General features: G+C 44.0%; 1 protein-coding gene across 3 annotated transcripts in view; it reads right to left on the reverse strand.

Moving 5' to 3' along the window:
- Positions 1-17,646, reverse strand: part of UTP25 (UTP25 small subunit processor component) — a 59,716-nt gene that overhangs the window by 35,707 nt on the left and 6,363 nt on the right. For 2 of the 3 annotated variants that reach the window (XR_003941431.1, XM_030196094.1), the window contains exons 2-5: positions 14,330-14,369; positions 9,826-10,066; positions 9,418-9,606; positions 7,126-7,214 (exon numbers count right to left, since the gene is read on the reverse strand). Coding sequence is in view for 2 of the 3 variants with exons in the window: in XM_030196094.1 (XP_030051954.1) it covers positions 7,126-7,214; positions 9,418-9,606; positions 9,826-10,066; positions 14,330-14,369 (559 nt within the window). In the remaining variant the exon portion in view is untranslated. The remainder of the gene's footprint in view (positions 1-7,125; positions 7,215-9,417; positions 9,607-9,825; positions 10,067-14,329; positions 14,370-17,646) is intronic. The other variant, XM_030196096.1, reaches the window with a different exon arrangement.

The following is a 17,646-nucleotide window of genomic DNA, read 5'->3' on the forward strand; positions in this document are numbered from 1 at the left end:
TTCTTCCTTAGCATCCCTCTGGACCAGCCCAGAATGTGACTGATGGGAAGTAACAAAGAAGTACCTTTATGGGAGGGATCGTAGCAAATCCGCCGTTAGAACATGCACACCAAAAACTGCCTCTGCCGACACTGAACATCCAATCTATAATGTTTAGAAAACAAATGCAAGGATGACCATGTTGCTGCTTTACAAATTTCCAAAGGAGGCACCAAGAAGTGCTCTGCCCAAGACTCAGCCTGCCCTCTCGTAGAACGGGCTTTCACTCCTCCTGGTATAGGTTTCCCGGACGGAAGGTAAGCTGAAGTAATCATCCCTTTAAGCCACCTAGAAATAGTGGGTTTAGACACGCAAACCCCTTATGGGAACCTCCAATCAGGAGGAACAGACGATCTGTCCATCTAAATTCCTCTGTAGTCTTCAAATAGTGCTCAAGGATTCTCCTGATGTCTAGAGTCTGCAAACTGCGCTGATCCTCCGAACCGGAGGGAGAACCTAATACAGGTAAACTACCAGCTGGGACAAATGAAACCGCAACAAGACTTTAGGGAGAAATGTTTTTTAAAAAGGCTGCTCTTTTTACTACTACTCCAAATTATTATGTACCAGCCACCCGCAATTTAGAGAGATAAAAGATTAGGAAGGCCAGCGTATGAGAAAAGCAATTCTTTAATTTCTTACCAAGATAAAGTTACAATTACAAATGCTAGTTTCTCATGTGGAGAGGAGGGGACACAAACATGTGACCTGACTCTGCCTCTCTTCACATACTTCAGCACTTATCTTCCTGAGAGATCATTCTGTTCTCACCATATATTTTCGCTTAAGTTACTAAATCACACTCTTCTGTTTATACTAGTTTATTTCCCAAGGCCTGCATAAATTCCTGAGTTTACACAGGCTCATGTTCTTTAATAAATTACAGGCTTCTCAATCTCTGATAGATTCCAGAGTTGCACCGACTTGTTAGCCTCTGCCCTTTTTTTGACCTGTGCTGGGGTGCTGACCTGCGCTCATAATCCTACAGAAAGGAAGGGGATGGGGCGTAAAATTACCCATTCCTTACAAAATTCCAAATTGGAGACAGACAAGAAAGCGCTTGCAACTCAGACGCTCTCCTAGCTGGGCAACGGCTACCAAAATACAGTCTTGAGAATCAAATCTTTCAAAGAGCAGGACACCATGAGACCCAGTAAGAACCGTGAGAACCAGATTAAGGTCCCAAGTCGGAAAGGTGGCTCTAGGAGGAGGACGAATGAGACCAGCTCCACGAACGAACCAAGATATAATTAGGATGACTAGATAATGCCTTTCCTTGAACACGCCCCTGAAAACAAGACAGAGTCACAATCTGGACTTTAAGTGAAGTTAACGCCAGGCCTTAATCAAAACCTCACTGTAAAAAATCCAAGATCTATGCTATCGAAGCGCAAAATTGAGAAATGTCCCAATCAGAACACCATGCCTCGAAACCCCACCAAGTCCTGATGTAATTAAGGGAAGTTGAATGACGACATGACCTAAGCATCATGGCAATTACATTGGCGGAATAACCCCTCTTTGTCAACAGAGCCCGCTCCAGAGCCAAGCTGTAATACAAAATCGAGCCTGGTCTGGATGAACCACCGGCCCCTAGACTAGAAGACCTAGAGATCCTGGCAATCTGAGCGGAAGACCAACAACAAGGTGCATGAAATCAGCATACCAAGGTCTGCGTGGCCAACCCAGTGCGACTCGATCTTTTGAATTAGGCACCCCAGTAGAGGCCAGGAAGGAAATGCATACAGAAGTCCTGACAGCCAAGAATGGAGAACAGCATCTACCCCTTTCACTTTGGGATCCCTTCTTTGAAGTACTGTGGCACTTTTGCGTTCAGATTGAAGGCCAAGAGATCCATTACCGGAAGCCCCCAGCGATCCATGACTGCTTGAAACACTGTTGCACTGAGCGTCCCATTCTCCTTGGTCTTAAGTGGTGTGACTGAGAAAATCCACCTGAATGTTCGCCATTTCCACAACATAAGATACCGAGAGGGCAGCCAGAAGAATTTCCGCCCAACTCATGAGCTGTGCCGCTTCCACTTCTAACTGGCAACTCCTCGTTACCCCTCCCGATTGACATAAGCCACCACTGTGGCGTTGTCCGAAAGGATGTATACCGACTCGCCTGCTAGCAGTGGATGACATGCTTCCCATGCCAAATTGCTCTGGTTTCCAAGAGGTTGATTGAACAGGTCATCTCAGTTGCAACTGAGACCAAAGCCCTTGTGCATACTGCCCTTGACAGTGAGCTCCCCAGCCTCTGAGGCTGGCATCTGTCGCGACTACAATCCATCGCAGCGGATCCAAAAGCATCCCTCTGGTTAGGTTGGCTGTCCGAAGCCACCAACGGAGGCTGCCATGCTACCTAGCTTGCAGTGCCAACTTCAAAAGCAGAGAATCCCTCTGTGGGGACCACCTGGACAGGAGGGACTTCTGTAGAGATCTCATATGTGCCCTGGCTCAAGGCATTGCTTTTATCGTCGCCGCCATGGATCTGAAAACTTGAAGATAATCCCTTACACACAGCACTGACCTATGCAGAAATGCTTGAATCTGAGCCTGCAACTTGTGAATCCTGATCTGGGGAAGAAACACTCGACCCTGCAATGTGTTGAAGGACACCCCCAGATAGTCAAGGGAGTGATGGAACTAGACGACTCTTGAGAGAGCTGACCATCCAATGGAGGGACTGATGGAACTGAATAACTCAAGCCATGACCCTCAGGCTTTCCTGATATGACTTTGCCTGATCAGCCAATCTTCCAGGTAAGGATGAACTAGAATACCATCTTTCCTGAGAGCTGCTGCTACCACTATCATAACTTTTGTGAATGGTGAGCGGGGCTGCAGCGAGTCCAAAAGGCAGAGCCCAAAACTGATAGTGCTTGCACAGAACCACAAGTGAAGAAACCGCTGGTGAATGGGATGAATCAAAATATGCAGATAGGCCTCCGTTAAGTCCAGGGCGATTAAAAACACCCTGAACCAGACTGCTACTATGACCGAGTGAAGGGTCTCCATATGAAAACTGGTGACCTTGAGGGACTGATTGACAGCCTTGAGATCTACAATCGGTAGGAAAGATCCTTCTTTCGTTTTGGACAACAAAGTCAATGGAATAACAACCCTGTCTGATCTCTGAGGAGGGAACTGGACAAATAGCCTGTAGATTGATAAGCATTTGGAAAGTATCCCTGACCGCACACGTCTTGAGGCAAGAACAACAGGGAGACTCCAGAAAGGTATCTGGAAGATGCCGCGTAAACTCTAAAGCGTACCCATTACAAATAACCTCTAGCACCCACATCTGAGGTAATCTGGGCCCACCTCAAATAAAACTGTGTTAAGTGAGCTCCCACAGGAAACAAAGGCTGGACCTGGAAACCTTCATTGTGCAAGACGTCTGCTGAGGTGACAGAATCTCCAGCATCTCTGCCTCTTCTACAGGCTCCTCAAAAAGACTGATTTCTCTGAAAGAAAAGGGACCTCTGCATAGGAACTCTTCTACTCGCTCTATACCTACGAAAATTTAGGTCTACCCCGACTTTGCCCCAAAGGCATGCCTCAACCCGATGCCCTAGGCCAGTCCTCAAGAAGATGGGGTACCTTTGTAACATAGTAACATAGTAGATGACGGCAGAAAAAGACCTGCATGGTCCATCCAGTCTGCCCAACAAGATAACTCATATGTGCTACTTTTTGTGTATACCTTACCTTGATTTGTATCTGTCTTTTTCAGGGCACAGACCATAGACGTCTGCCCAGCACTAGCCCCGCCTCAAACCACCGGCTCTGCCATCCAATCTTGGCTAAGCTCCTGAGGATCCATTCCTTCTGAACAGGATTCCTTTATGTTTATCCCACGCATGTTTGAATTCCGTTACCGTTTTCATCTCCACCACCTCCCGCGGGAGGGCATTCCAAGCATCCACCACTCTCTCCGTGAAAAAAATACTTCCTGACATTTTTCTTGAGTCTGCCCCCCTTCAATCTCATTTCATGTCCTCTAGTTCTACCACCTTCCCATCTCCAGAAAAGGTTCGTTTGCGGATTAATACCTTTCAAATATTTGAACGTCTGTATCATATCACCCCTGTTTCTCCTTTCCTCCAAGGTATACATGTTCAGGTCAGCAAGTCTCTCCTCATACGTCTTGTAACACAAATCCCATACCATTCTCGTAGCTTTTCTTTGCACCGCTTCAATTCTTTTTACATCCTTAGCAAGATACGGCCTCCAAAACTGAACACAATACTTCAAGTGGGGCCTCACCAACGACTTATACAGGGGCATCAACACCCCCTTTCTTCTGCTGGTCACACCTCTCTCTATACAGCCTAGCAACCTTCTAGCTACGGCCACTGCCTTGTCACACTGTTTCGTCGCCTTCAGATCCTCAGATACTATCACCCCAAGATCCCTCTCCCCGTCTGTACCTATCAGACTCTCACTGCCTAACACATACATCTCCCGTGGATTTCTACTCCCTAAGTGCATCACTTTGCATTTCTTCACATTGAATTTTAATTGCCAAACCTTAGACCATTCTTCTAGCTTCCTCAGATCCTTTTTCAAGTTTTCCACTCCCTCCCAGGTGTCCACTCTGTTACACATCTTAGTATCATCTGCAAATAGGCAAACTTTACCTTCTAACCCATCAGCAATGTCACTCACAAATATATTGAACAGAATCGGCCCCAGCACCGATCCTTGAGGCACTCCACTACTCACCTTTCCCTCATCCGAGCGAATTCCATTAACCACCACCTTCTGGCATCTGTCCATCAACCAGTTCCTAATCCAGTTCACCACTTCGGGTCCTATCTTCAGCCCGTCCAATTTAAGAGCCTCCTGTGGGGAACCGTGTCAAAAGCTTTGCTGAAATCTAAGTAGATTACGTCTATAGCTCGTCCCTGATTCAATTCTCCGGTCACCCAATCAAAGAACTCAATGAGATTCATTTGGCACGATTTCCCTTTGGTAAAACCATGTTGTCTCGGATCTTGCAACTTATTGGTTTCTAGGAAATTCACTATCCTTTCCCCTAAACTGTGGATTAATTTATCCAACTTATCTCCAAACAAAAGGGATCCCCAAAAGGGAAACTCACTCAGCTTAGATTTAGATGCTGCATCCACGGACCAGCCCCGCCGCCAAAGAGCATCTAGCTGCCACACCTAAGGCCACAGAAGAGGCTCTCAACAAATCATACAAAGCATCTACCAAAAAGGCAGAGCCCATCTCAATCTTAGCCAGTTCAGTGTCTATGAAAGCCAAATCATCTGAAGTCCTATCCAAGAACCTCTCAGACCACTGGAAACATGCTCTAGCTACCAACGCGGAAACATCAAAATAACTTTTTAACAGAGACGCCACATGGCGATCTTGAATGTCTTTAAACATGCCCCCATCCACAGGCACAGTAATTTTCTTAGTTACCGCTGAGACCACTGCGCCCAGGAGGCTTGAGTAGCGATTTGTCCGAATCAGGGACTGGATAGAGATGGACCATAGACCTAAGAAGACAAAAAGGAGGAATCTGGGACATCCCACTGAGCTTGAATGATATCACTGATGTCCTGGTCCACAGGGCAGGTTCTACCCGGTTTCCGAATGTCCTTCACCAGAAGATCTACCTTACGGCCTTCTACCGCCGCGGGTTCCTCCTCTTCAAAATGCAAAATAGTGGCTGCCAGAGAAATAAGCTCTGCAAGTCCTCCTTGTGAAAAATCCTAACTACTGAAGAATCCTCCCCTGGGAGGAAGGTTTCAACACCTGGGTCTACTGGGCCAGAATCCTCAGAAACCTGCCCTTCCTCTAAATAATCTGCCTTGTCAAGAGGAAGCACCTTTTGATCTGGCTCAGAACATAGATCTTCCTCAAAATCCCAGGACGCTCCAGGCTACTTTGCAGTGACCACCTGCCTCTCCAAGCAACCTTACAAAGGTGCTGGAGGAGGCCCTGGCTTGTGCAAAACAAATGCCTTATACATTTGAAGAACAAATTCTGTAGGAAAACCTCCCTCTGGAACTATCAATAAAACAGGCAGAGCTACTCCAGACTGCTCTGACGAAAGCAGCGGTAAGGAAGCTGGCTGCTCCACTGTCCCATGTTGAGAGGGTAAAAGGGTGGTGGTTCCCGCCAAAACAGGAGTCAAGCTTTAGTCTTACTGACTTCTCACATCTACCTGAGGCGCAGCCGCTGGAGAAGGAGAAGTGGTCCGAGAGGGACTGGCATTGGCTGAAATTTTCACCAAAGTGCAATATTTACAAGTACCATTTGCCGCAACTCCCTGCCGCCGACAGACTGCACACCAGTGAAGCTTCTCTGCCATCCTGCTGTGCTGTAAAGCAGTGCTGCGGCTGTGTCTCTACCATGGAAACCGGCTCCTCCAAAAAGGGAAACTGAAGCCAATAAAACAAACAAAACCAACGCAAGAAAAGGTGGAAACAGAGTTGCCCTGCTCGTTTGTGCCACAAACCACCTTTTTTAGTTTTTTTTTTTTTAATGCGGCTGCCGTTCCCAAGCAAGACAAAAAAAAAAAAAAGAAGAATAGTTAAAGAAGAGACTAAAGGGCTCATCACCTTCCACCTGCTGGAGAATGAGAACACTGGATTTTTCTCTAGCTGGCCAGGGATCTTATTGGCTCTGTCTAGAGACAGAGTTCTCAGTCTCCACCTGCTGGAAGGCGTGACCATCCCATCAGTCACGTTCTGGGGGGGGGGGGGGGGGGGGGGGGGGCTTTTTAACCCTTTCATGTCAGTGTGTAAACCAATCCTCATTTGATATTATTAGGTAGTTCTGCCTGAAAAAAAAAAATGGTTCCTCACAATACAGTAAATAAACAGAATGCAAATTACTGCAGTGTTAAATGTATGCTGATAGAAAATAAAACAGCACAATCACAGTAACCTGCTGCTGTATTTTGCATCAGGCAGAAGTCTTTTTACTTTCTCCATTCCTGTCAGTGCATCAGCCAATCCCCATTCAAAATACTGTGTAGCAACAATGGATGATGTAAACCAGCTTAATTACACATGGACTCATTGATAGGAAAAGAAATTATTGGCAGGGTAAACAATACCTTCACCTGAACTGTACTCTTAGGATTTGCTGTGATCATCTTAATTTCTTCTTCCTTAAGTTCCCTGTTAACACGTTGGTTAAATGGATCTAAGTAAATAAAGCACCGGTCAGAGGTCATGTGACACCAAAATATTCAGGTTTGACTACCATTAGTATCTTATTATTTACTGCTTATCCTTTTTACAAGTTGCCTTCCAAGCAGGATACATAAAACAGCAAATTACAAAAGTCACTAATGCAATATGTAACTACAATGATCATGCAAAGGCCTACAATGAATATAGCATGCCAACACTAATATGATCATTCAACAAATTTACCAAAAAAAGCCATAGATATAAAAATAAATACTTAAAAAAAGTCATGATTAAATATAGTTAAAATGGAAATTTTTAACAGCAGAAATAAAAATCACGTTTCAAAAAATGAGTCCTAATCAATGAAAAAAAAAATCAAATGTATCTGTAAACAGCCTTGGTCAGTTTTTGAAATTAATTTTGAGTTTGATTGCTGTATTGCAATAAGCAGCATGTTCTACGTCATGACAAGAGTGTGCTATGAATAGGAGCTGCCTAATGCTACTGGCAGTATCCTTTGATTCAGGAGCAGCACAGCAGTAATTGAAGCATGTCTGCCCCACTGTGTAATGCCATGGCATCACTGACTGTTTCACTGCCACCACAAAATGGACTTTTTCAGTAGCTGCAAGGAATCTTCTACAAAGTACATTATATTCAATCTTATTAGGTTCTAAAACTTTTCACATGATCTGTCAATTATCAGTTTTGAATCTGGAGTACAGAAATTACTTTTAAAATAAATACTATGAACAGTTAAACCTCTTCTTTTCAAAAAATATTCATGCAATAATCTAAGAACCCTAAATACTTCACTGAGCAGATACAACTAGTCTGCACTAATATTTGGTATTTTCACACAGCTTTATTCTCTAAGGCTAGGGTCTCCAATCTATGGCCCGCAGACATGTTTTCCCTGTCCACTCCAGAAGCCTGTAGCAGTGGTAGCAATCAGAGGAACACTACTACAGACTCTTCCCTGCCCTCTGCTACATTCCAGCTCGCCACAAAAAGTTGAATTGGAGGGTGTGAGACACAGTAGAGCGCAGGGAAGGCTATGTGACATATGGAAGAGTTTCTTAAATTAGTACTGTGGGACCAGCAGGATACAGCAGCAGCGCCATGAGGGACAGAGGTTTAAGAATAGAAAAGAAGATAGAGGGGAGATGAGAAAGATTCTGGGCTGCAGAGGAGGAAGGAGAAAGAGGGGATATACAGGACCAGTGGTGGGAAGCAGGAGAGAACTTGTCTCATACCTACTTCCTCCAGTTTTAATTTCTTCACCTATAGGCTTTCTGTCATGGCAGAAAATGAAAGAACCCATAGAAACTCACTAAAATATCAAATTTCAAGGGACTGGCTAACGCTGTGCGTGAGACTCAAGTTCAATTCTGGTAGAAGCTTCTGTTTCTTGAGCTAGCAAGTGATGCTAAAGCAGCATTCAGCCCTAAAGAGGGAAAGATGCCCAACCACTGCAGAAACCTACTGACTGGCTCAGAAAGCACTTCTCTCAGGATTCGGAAGGCACCAAAATTCATGCCTCTCAGGAAAGGACTGCTTCTGCAACAGCTGGGCATGATGAGAAGAAAGAAAGGAATTAGAAATGGGGAAGCGGTCTCACATGCCTGCAGATTCAGGCATATGGCATCAGAGACTGAACAGGGGAAGGCTTTGTCTGGGATGGTAAAAGTTATAACACTTATACCCTGCACTTTCCCACTTGTTAGCAGGTTCAATACGGCTTGCATAGTACTACAGGTTAAACAAGTAACAAAGAATAGATGCAGCTGTAATATAGTGAATACCTTTTCAGATTTGACGTATATATTTCACAGCTTGTCAAAAACGTATAAATTCTAAAGATTATAGTACTTATGGAGGCTCATTTTCAAAGCACATAAACTTACAAAGTTATATATGTTACTATGGAACTTTGTAAGTCTATGTGCTTTGAAAATGAGCAGCTTAGTCTTCCATGCCCTGCAATGTTATCTTCAATTGACTCACTCCATCCTTTTAGGTCAAATTATGCAGAGAGGCTGAATACTCCCAGACATGTTCAAATAATCATTTGGCACTGAAGACTCTTTTAATACACTAACAAAGCTAAGAGACTGGGACAGTTACACATGCCCTTTCCTAGATACACCTGCACAAGTCCAAGGTAAAATTACTTCTACAAGAGACAACTGAATAAATGAAATTCCACTCACCCTTCATATCGTGCAGAGAGAAACCGCTTCCCTTCTCATTTGTACCGTGGTCTCTACTCTCAGCCTCCAGGAAGTTAGTTTCCAGGCTAAACTGGGACTCATGTTTCACATCAGTGAAATCCTCTTTTGCAGTTGCTAGACCACTAGATGTGCAGGCTTCATCATGGACATCTGTCATCATTTCACCATCTACCAATATTTAAAAAAATAATAAGTGTGTTATTACACAAACTAATTATGGTTATTTTGTTTTCTAGTTAATAATTGCCTCCAGGAGAGCCCAAAGATTCACTTTTGCAAAAAAGATTCTATTCCTTTTAAAGACAACGTGCCAAAAATACATTTTTCAAACTTCTCATGTTGCTGAGTTAGGATTCTTTGCTGATATGGAAGAAAAGCAAACCTTACCTTCCTCTGAGTTCCCTTCACTTCCTGTATCTCCATCCCTCTGAACATCTTCATTGCTTATTATTGACTCCTCACTGTCACCTTCCTTGAGAGCATCTTCTTCATCTTCCTCCTCATCTTCCTCCTCATCTTCCTTAGATACAGTCTTTAATGTACTCAGCAGCTTGTGATACACAGACACCTGTTCTGGTTCACTTTCCACATCACTGTCCTGATCACTTGACTCATCTGAGGTGCTGGGCTAAAAGAAGACCAAATATATGCATTATCCTTATAATTTTATAAACTTGTATGCTCAAATTTCCAACCAGCACGCAAATTTGCGCACACAAGTTATAGAGCAAGATAGGTAGAATGCATAATTTAACTCCAATTAACAGCCAATTACTGCCTATAATTGGCCTTAATTCATGCTAGTTGGTACTGATTAGTACTACTACTACTACTTATCATTTCTATAGACGAATGCAGTGCTGTACACTGGACATAAAGAGACAGTCCCTGCTCACCAGAGCTTACAATCTAATTAGGACACACAGGACAAATAAGAGATAAGGGAATTACTAAGGTGGGAATGATAAAACATGGGTACTGAGCAAGTAAGAGTTAGAAGTTAAAAGCAACATCAAAAAGGTGGGCATTTAGCCTAGATTTGAAGATTAGAAGTTACTTGCATAACTGCCATTACAGAAGTTGCACTTAACACGCACCATCCCGGTGCCTTAATTTCACCGACCTTTTGGGAATTTACCCCTATATGGAGGATTCTGCAGTTCACTTTTGTTTTTTAATATGAGTTCTGATCCCATATTTAAAAAACAAACAGTCCAGTAGATGAAGTCTTGTTTTTTTTCCTAATTACCTTGGGGCTCATTTTCAAAAGAGAAAAACTTTTAAAAAGTGGCATAAATCGGCAGATGGACATTTTTACATAAGTATTGCCACACTGGGACAGACCAAAGGTCCATCAACCCCAGCATCCTGTTTCCAACAGTGGCCAATTCAGGTCGCAAATACTTGGCAAGATCCCAGAAAACTCCATATATTTTATGTTGCTTATCCCAGAAATAAGCAGTGGATTTTCCCGAAGTCAATTTAATAATGGTCTATGGACTTTTCCTTTAGGAAGTCGTCCAGACCCTTTTTAAACCCCGTTAAGCTAACCGTCTTTACCACATTTTCTCACCAAAAAGTCCAAATCAGTATATTCAAAATCTATTTTCTAGATGTTTTTCTATACTGTTCGTCTGCAGTGTGTCCAAGTCTCAAGGGGGCTTGTTAAGGGTGAGATCTGGGCATTCCTAGGACTTGGACGTTTTTCAGCCATAATGGAACAAAATGAAAACATCCAGGACTAAAACTAAGACGTTTTGCGCCAGACCTGCAACTAAGCCATAAAAATGTGCCCTAACTACTACTACTACTATAAATCATTTCTATAGCACTACCAGTCGTATGCAGCGCTTCACAATTGAACATGAAGAAAGACAGTCCCTGCTCAAAAGAGCTTACAATCTAAATGACCAGATAACCACTAAAGGAATAAAGGAATGACTCCCCCTTACTCCCCCAGTGATCAGTGACCCCCTCCCACCCACCAAAGATGTGAAAGAAACAGTACATACCAGCCTCTATGATAGCCTCAGATGTTATGGTCAATCCTACTAAAGCAGCAAGCAGGTCTCTGGAGTAGCCTAGTGGTTGGTACAGTGCACTGTAGTGAAGGGGACCCAGGCCCCCTTGTGGTGGAAAGTGTGAGCCCTCCAAAACCTACCAAAAACCTAGCACAATGGCAGTGTTATGTTATGCCATGTTGGAGACCTGGTTTCAATTCCTATCCCCACCTTCTGCTCCATGGGCTAGCCACGGCTTGAGACGCTTCACAGAGAGCATTCCTAGTCCTTAAAGGGGGGGGGGGGAAGAGTAATGAGCAGGGGAGGGGGCAGATTCTACAAATCATCACTGGTTTCAGATACTTCTTCTGGTGTATCAAGGAAGTACTTTAAGATTGAAAGCGTGTATAAAGTCCTTCATAAACTGAATTTCCTGTAATTCTGACAGAAGAATCTCTAGAAATTTTACAATCACCACCTTCCATTCTCTCTGGAATTCACTCTGCCATATTCTTAAATTGTTTCTCCAACTCTTATTATTTACACCTTGAAGTCCCTTTTCAGCTCAGCACTAATTTTGACTTTATCCTGTAGCAGTGTCATATCTTCCAAAAAAAAAAAAAAAAGGCGGTAACAGCAGCATTTAATACTACCAACAACTTTGGATCAGTAGGCCTTAGAGAGAAAGGATTAGCATGATAACAGTCTTACTTAAAAATTACTCTTATCAGATCTCCAAAAGTTGTTTTTCCATCTTGACCAATGCCATACTATGCTTTTGCTATTTGATCTTCATCTGGCACCTTTGACAACAATTTTGAGAGAGGTTAAGAATCATTTTTACTTGTTTGCCGATGTCCAATTGTACAATGATGTGAAAAAAAATTGCCCCCCCTCCCTCACCTTCCTTATGTCCCATAGTGTTGCATATAGGTCACATTGAATGGTTTTCTAATCTTTAAACAAATTATAATAATCCCTGAACTCTTTACCCAGTCCTTGAACATATATCATGTCCTTAAAAAAACTGAACTGACTGTTAGACTACTTTAGAATTGTGGTCAAATTCTTAATTCTAGGATATAAAACCTTTTGGAACAAGGATCAAGTCTACCTTCAGGACTGTGTGGGGACTTGGGTGACCATTGAAATATGTGGATAGGTTCCATCAATGAAGCAGATTAAACTTAGCAGAATAAAGTATAGGACTTTCTCATGTGCTGTAACAGCTCTTTCAAACTCTATGCCAAAGGAGTTGCAGTAAGTCAAATTATTTGTTATTCCAATGTAAATTTTTTCTTTAACCAAGCCTACTTAGAATAAAGGGATTTATGGTGCAGTGCCTGTATTTCTATTGCATGAGGAAAATCAATCTCAAGAGAGAGAGTGTGCATCAAGCTACAATAAATATAGTTAATTTGAAGAGCATATATACTGCTTATAGAACCCCATACAGTGGAGAGGAAACCTCGTTCTGTCAAAAATCCAGAACCCAAGCTAACAACCTACCTGCTTTTCCCTAGACTACTATCAACCATACTAGTGCTTTAAAATTCCCTGTAGATTTTAAAATGCTATGATCAGGGACATAATGAAGATCCTAAAAAGTCTAATTTAGCTATGGATAGCAGGAAAAGTAATTAATTCTTAAAACAGTGCACTCTACCTATGTGGTTACAGCAATCTGTACAAGAAATCAGAAACAAATAGAATAGTTTGGGTTTGATACAAATTTCTTGCACAGTCAAAAAAACAACACTTTACAAGCCTGTTTAACCGATTCAAACTTTTCCCCACAAACAAATGTTCTGAACTAGTTGCACAGATAAATTGATTTAGCCACCACATGCTTTTTATTATATAAAACTAGTAAAAGAGGACCGTTTCCAACAGAAAGGAAAAGGGCGCTAGCAAGGTTCCAGGGCCCCCTCCCTACCTCCCTCCAAGTTTCAGGCCCCCTCCCATCCGAGTTCCATGCCCCCTACCTGCCTCCCTCCCTCCGAGTTCCACGCCCCCCCTACCTGCGTCCCTCCCTCTCCTCCGAGTTCCAGGCACCCCTCACCTTCGAGTTCCAGGACCCGCCCCTCCCCCTCCTCTCGTCTCAGGACCCCCTCCCCCCTCTCTCGTTTCAGGACCCCCCTCTCTTCTCAGGACCCCCTTCCCCTCTCTCGTCCCGTGCCCTCCGAGTTCCATGCACCCACTGTCGTCCGAGTTCCACAACCCCGCAGCTCCCTCCCTCTCTCTCTGTGGCCTCCAAGTGCAAGCAGGACGTGTGCTGGCTTTATAAAACGTTTTACCTCCTGCTCCGCCGGCAACAGTGAAGTCCAGCACGCATGGACGCCGCTTCAGACTGCCTTTGCTTCTGTTTCAGCTGTTCCTCTGGTCCCGCCCTCATTTCCTGTTTGCGGAAAGGCGGGACCAGAGGAACAGCTGAAACAGAAGAGAAAGCAAAGGCAGTCTGAAGCGGCGTCCATGCGTGCTGGACTTCACTGTTGCCGGCGGAGCAGGAGGTAAAACGTTTTAAATGACAGCTGGCACTTACAAAGGGCTGGGGCACCTGCACATCTCCTGCTTGCACTCGGAGGCCACAGAGCGGGAGGGAGGTGCTGGGCAGCGGAAATCGGAGGAGAGGGGGGGTGTGGAACTCGGACGGGAGTGGGGCCGTCGGACTGGAGTGGAAGGAGGGAGGGAGGTAGGGGGTCATGGAACTTGGGGGGGGGGGCCCGATTCTTTACTCGCCTCCGGTGGCTGCTGCTAGGTTCCCTTCCCTCTCACTTCCCATTGGTCCACCCTGTGACGTCATCCCCAGGGCGGACCAATGGGAACTGTGTTACGAACCCAGGCATCCAGACGAAGGTGCAAATTATTATATAGGATGTGAAATCACTTACCACCTCAACGACTTGAGTTCTTTCTTCCTTTCCTGAATCTCTGCAACAAAATATTGGTGAAAATGTGTCACTGACCACAAAATAGTTTTACATGCAGTAAAGAAAGCAAAATGAAAAAGCAGAATTAAAAAAAATATATATTAGTCAAAAAAGTGTTTAGGGCCAAAACCCACAAAACTTTAAAGCTACACAACTCAGTTTTTTAGTGGCGTACTAAGAAAGCGACAACTGAACCATCTAGGATTCTTCCAGATCACATAAGAGCGAGGTATCCAGTATCCACTAAGAGTTTAAAGTTTAAGCATTCTAGGGCAAATTTTTAGTGCACAACTTATCCTAAGGTTCAACTCCAGGCTGGCTAAATGAAATTAAGATTGAATCTAAATTTCCCAAACCTTAAGTGACTAGAGTTTTTCCTGCCATGTATGTACTCAGGTTAGCCCAACCTTGGAAACACTACTGAAGATGTCCACAGTGAGGATAATTTTATAACAGGGAATTTCAGTCATCAAGGCATATACATACACATGCTGACCTTATTCTATAGAGGCCACATATTAGAAGTATGTGCTTTGATAATAAAGATGCTCTGTTATAAAATTGCCCTCATTCTGGACATCCCCAGAGGCATTCCCATGGTTCGAATCTAAGAACTGCTTTACTGTGCCAGACCACTTAATATTTATTTTCTAGATCTCTATTATCTCCCCTCAGCCATCTGAAGAGCCCTTACCTTTTTAACTTTTCTTCACAAAGCAATTGTTTCAACCCCCTTTACCATTTTAGTTCCTCTTCTCTGTACCATTTGTAATACAGCTACATTTTTTTTTAGATGTGGCAAGCATAGAGTAATGTAGAGGCATTATGATATTCTCTGTTTTATTCTCTACTAGCCGTTGAGCCCGTGAAAACGGGCTACTTTTGGAATGGGGGGGGTTCCGAGCCCCCCCCCCCCGGGAGTCGCTGCCGCCGCCCCTCCACCCGGCCCGAGCAGCACTGTAAACTTACATCAGCACGCAGCAGCAGGCACATCAGCAAAGCTGCCGTCGGGGCGGGCTTCCTTCTCTGCCTGTGTCCCGCCCTCGTGTGACGTAATGTCGGCGAGGGCGGGACAAAGGCAGAGAAGGAAGCCCGACGGCAGTTTTGCTGATGTGCCTGCTGCTGCGTGCTGATGTAAGTTCACAGTACTCGGGCCAGATGGAAGGGCGGCGGCGACTCCGGGGGAGGAGGAGCGGTTCCGACGTCTGCAGCATGCCAGTAGAGACTTCCCTCTCTGTCCCGCCCCATCATCACGTATTGAAGTGGGGGCGGGGCAGAGAGGAAAGTCTCTGCTGCGCATTTGCAAGTGAGTACGGTCACTTGCCGTCGCATTTGCGAGTGAGTACGGTCACTCACCGTTTATATGTTTGATTCTTTTCTAATAAATCCTAACATTCTTCTGTGCATGCATTTTTAAACAATGCTGCACACTGAGCAGATGATTTCAACCTATTGTCCATGAAATAGACATAAACTGTTTGGCCCCTAAATGCTTAAAAATGTGGAGAATTCTGTTTTAAAGCTTGTGCTCTGCTTTAGCTGCCATCCCTGCAAACCCCTACATAAACTGTTCCATTTCTCCATTTTACTCATAATTAATGCATGAACCAAAGTGACTAAATCCCTTCCCTCCAAAAAATGTGATCCCATGCTCTAGAAATCTGCTTCTCATAAGATTAACTCCTCATCTTTTCTTCATCATCTCCCTATGCTCAAGCTGAACCCCATGAAAAGAATGTATAATTATTTTCATTATCCAAATCTTCACTTTTGTAAAAGTTATTTTCAAGAATGTGTGTAAAATCAAACTCAAAGTGGCTAACATGCTTAGTAAAAAGGCTCCTAGGCGTTTAATGCATAGGCAATAATGCCTGTTGTGGAGGCTTCTTTCATCTGTCTATACACATAGGCACAAAGACACATATGCACATATTCATGCCTCATACAGCCTTCACTCAGAGTCCCCAAACAGACATACATGAGTTTAGTTTACAAATGGAGGAAGGGGAAACAAGAAAGGGAAAAGAGAAATTAGGTCTTACGTGATAATTTTCTTCCTATTAGTCCTTCCCACTATTCCAGAACCTGTGGGATAGTTGTGTCCATCAACCAGCAGGTGGGGATAGAGAACTCTGAGCTGAGACATGTCTCTTTTGGCATCCAGTCCAGCCCCTCAGTATTTACGTAGACAAGCAGTAAGGATAATACTCAGAACAAACAACAACCTTAAAACAACTTGCTAACCTAACACTAACCAAACAAGCAACTATGTGTGGACCTCTCTCATCTCTGGACAGCTTGTAAAGAACATGAGATATGCAGGAAGCAACATACAAAGGGACAGTCATTATCTGGCCCATTACCCTGCACCGAATACACATCTCAGAAATCTCGGGCAAGTCTCTGGAATAGTGGAAAGGACTAATGTAAAGAAAATTAATCAAGTAATACTAATTTCTCCTTCCATTACGTAGATTCCCACTATTCCAGAACCTGTGGGATGTTCAAAAGCAATCCCTACAGTGGGTAGGATCCTGGTGCCGCAGCTGCCCTGAAGACTGAAGCCCCAAAACTGGCTTCCAAGCATGCTGCAACGTCCACACTGTAGTACTTGGCAAAGATATGCAGCATCAACCACGTCGCTACTTTACAAATATCCACCAGAGACTGTAAGGTAGTCTTTGCCCAGGATGTTGCTGTATGCCTCATAGAATGAGCCCGTTAGACTTGAGGAGCTTGCTTCCCCGAAAGCAAATAAGCTGACGCGACAGTCTCCTTTAGCCATCTAGCAACTGTGGACTTGGAAGCCATGAGGCCAAGCCTGTTTACCAAAAAACACAGTCTGATTTGCAAAACTCATTCGTCACTTCCAGATATCTAATGAGGATTCTATGCACATTGAGAAGCTTCAAGGAAGAATACGGAGCCTCTGATCCTCTCTGTGAAAGGATGAAAGCTCCACAGATTGGTTGAGATGAAATGCCGATACCACTTTTGGAAGGAAGGAACCATGCGCAGGGAGACCCCCACATCCAAAATGCGGAGACAGAGATCCCGACAAGAGAGGGTCTGAAGCTCCAAAACCCTACGCACTGACACAACAGCCACGAGAACACTGTAAAGTAAGATCTTTCAAGGAGGCCTTCCAGAGTGGCTCAAAAGGAGGCTTCTGCAGAGCTCAAAAGACTAAATTAAGGTTCCACTCTGGACACAGCATATAAAAGGGACGCTGCAAGCAGCCTGCTCCCCACAAGAATCGAATGATATCCAGGTGAGCC

Source organism: Microcaecilia unicolor, chromosome 3 (assembly GCF_901765095.1).
Source record: "Microcaecilia unicolor chromosome 3, aMicUni1.1, whole genome shotgun sequence".
NCBI classification, from domain to species: domain Eukaryota; kingdom Metazoa; phylum Chordata; class Amphibia; order Gymnophiona; family Siphonopidae; genus Microcaecilia; species Microcaecilia unicolor.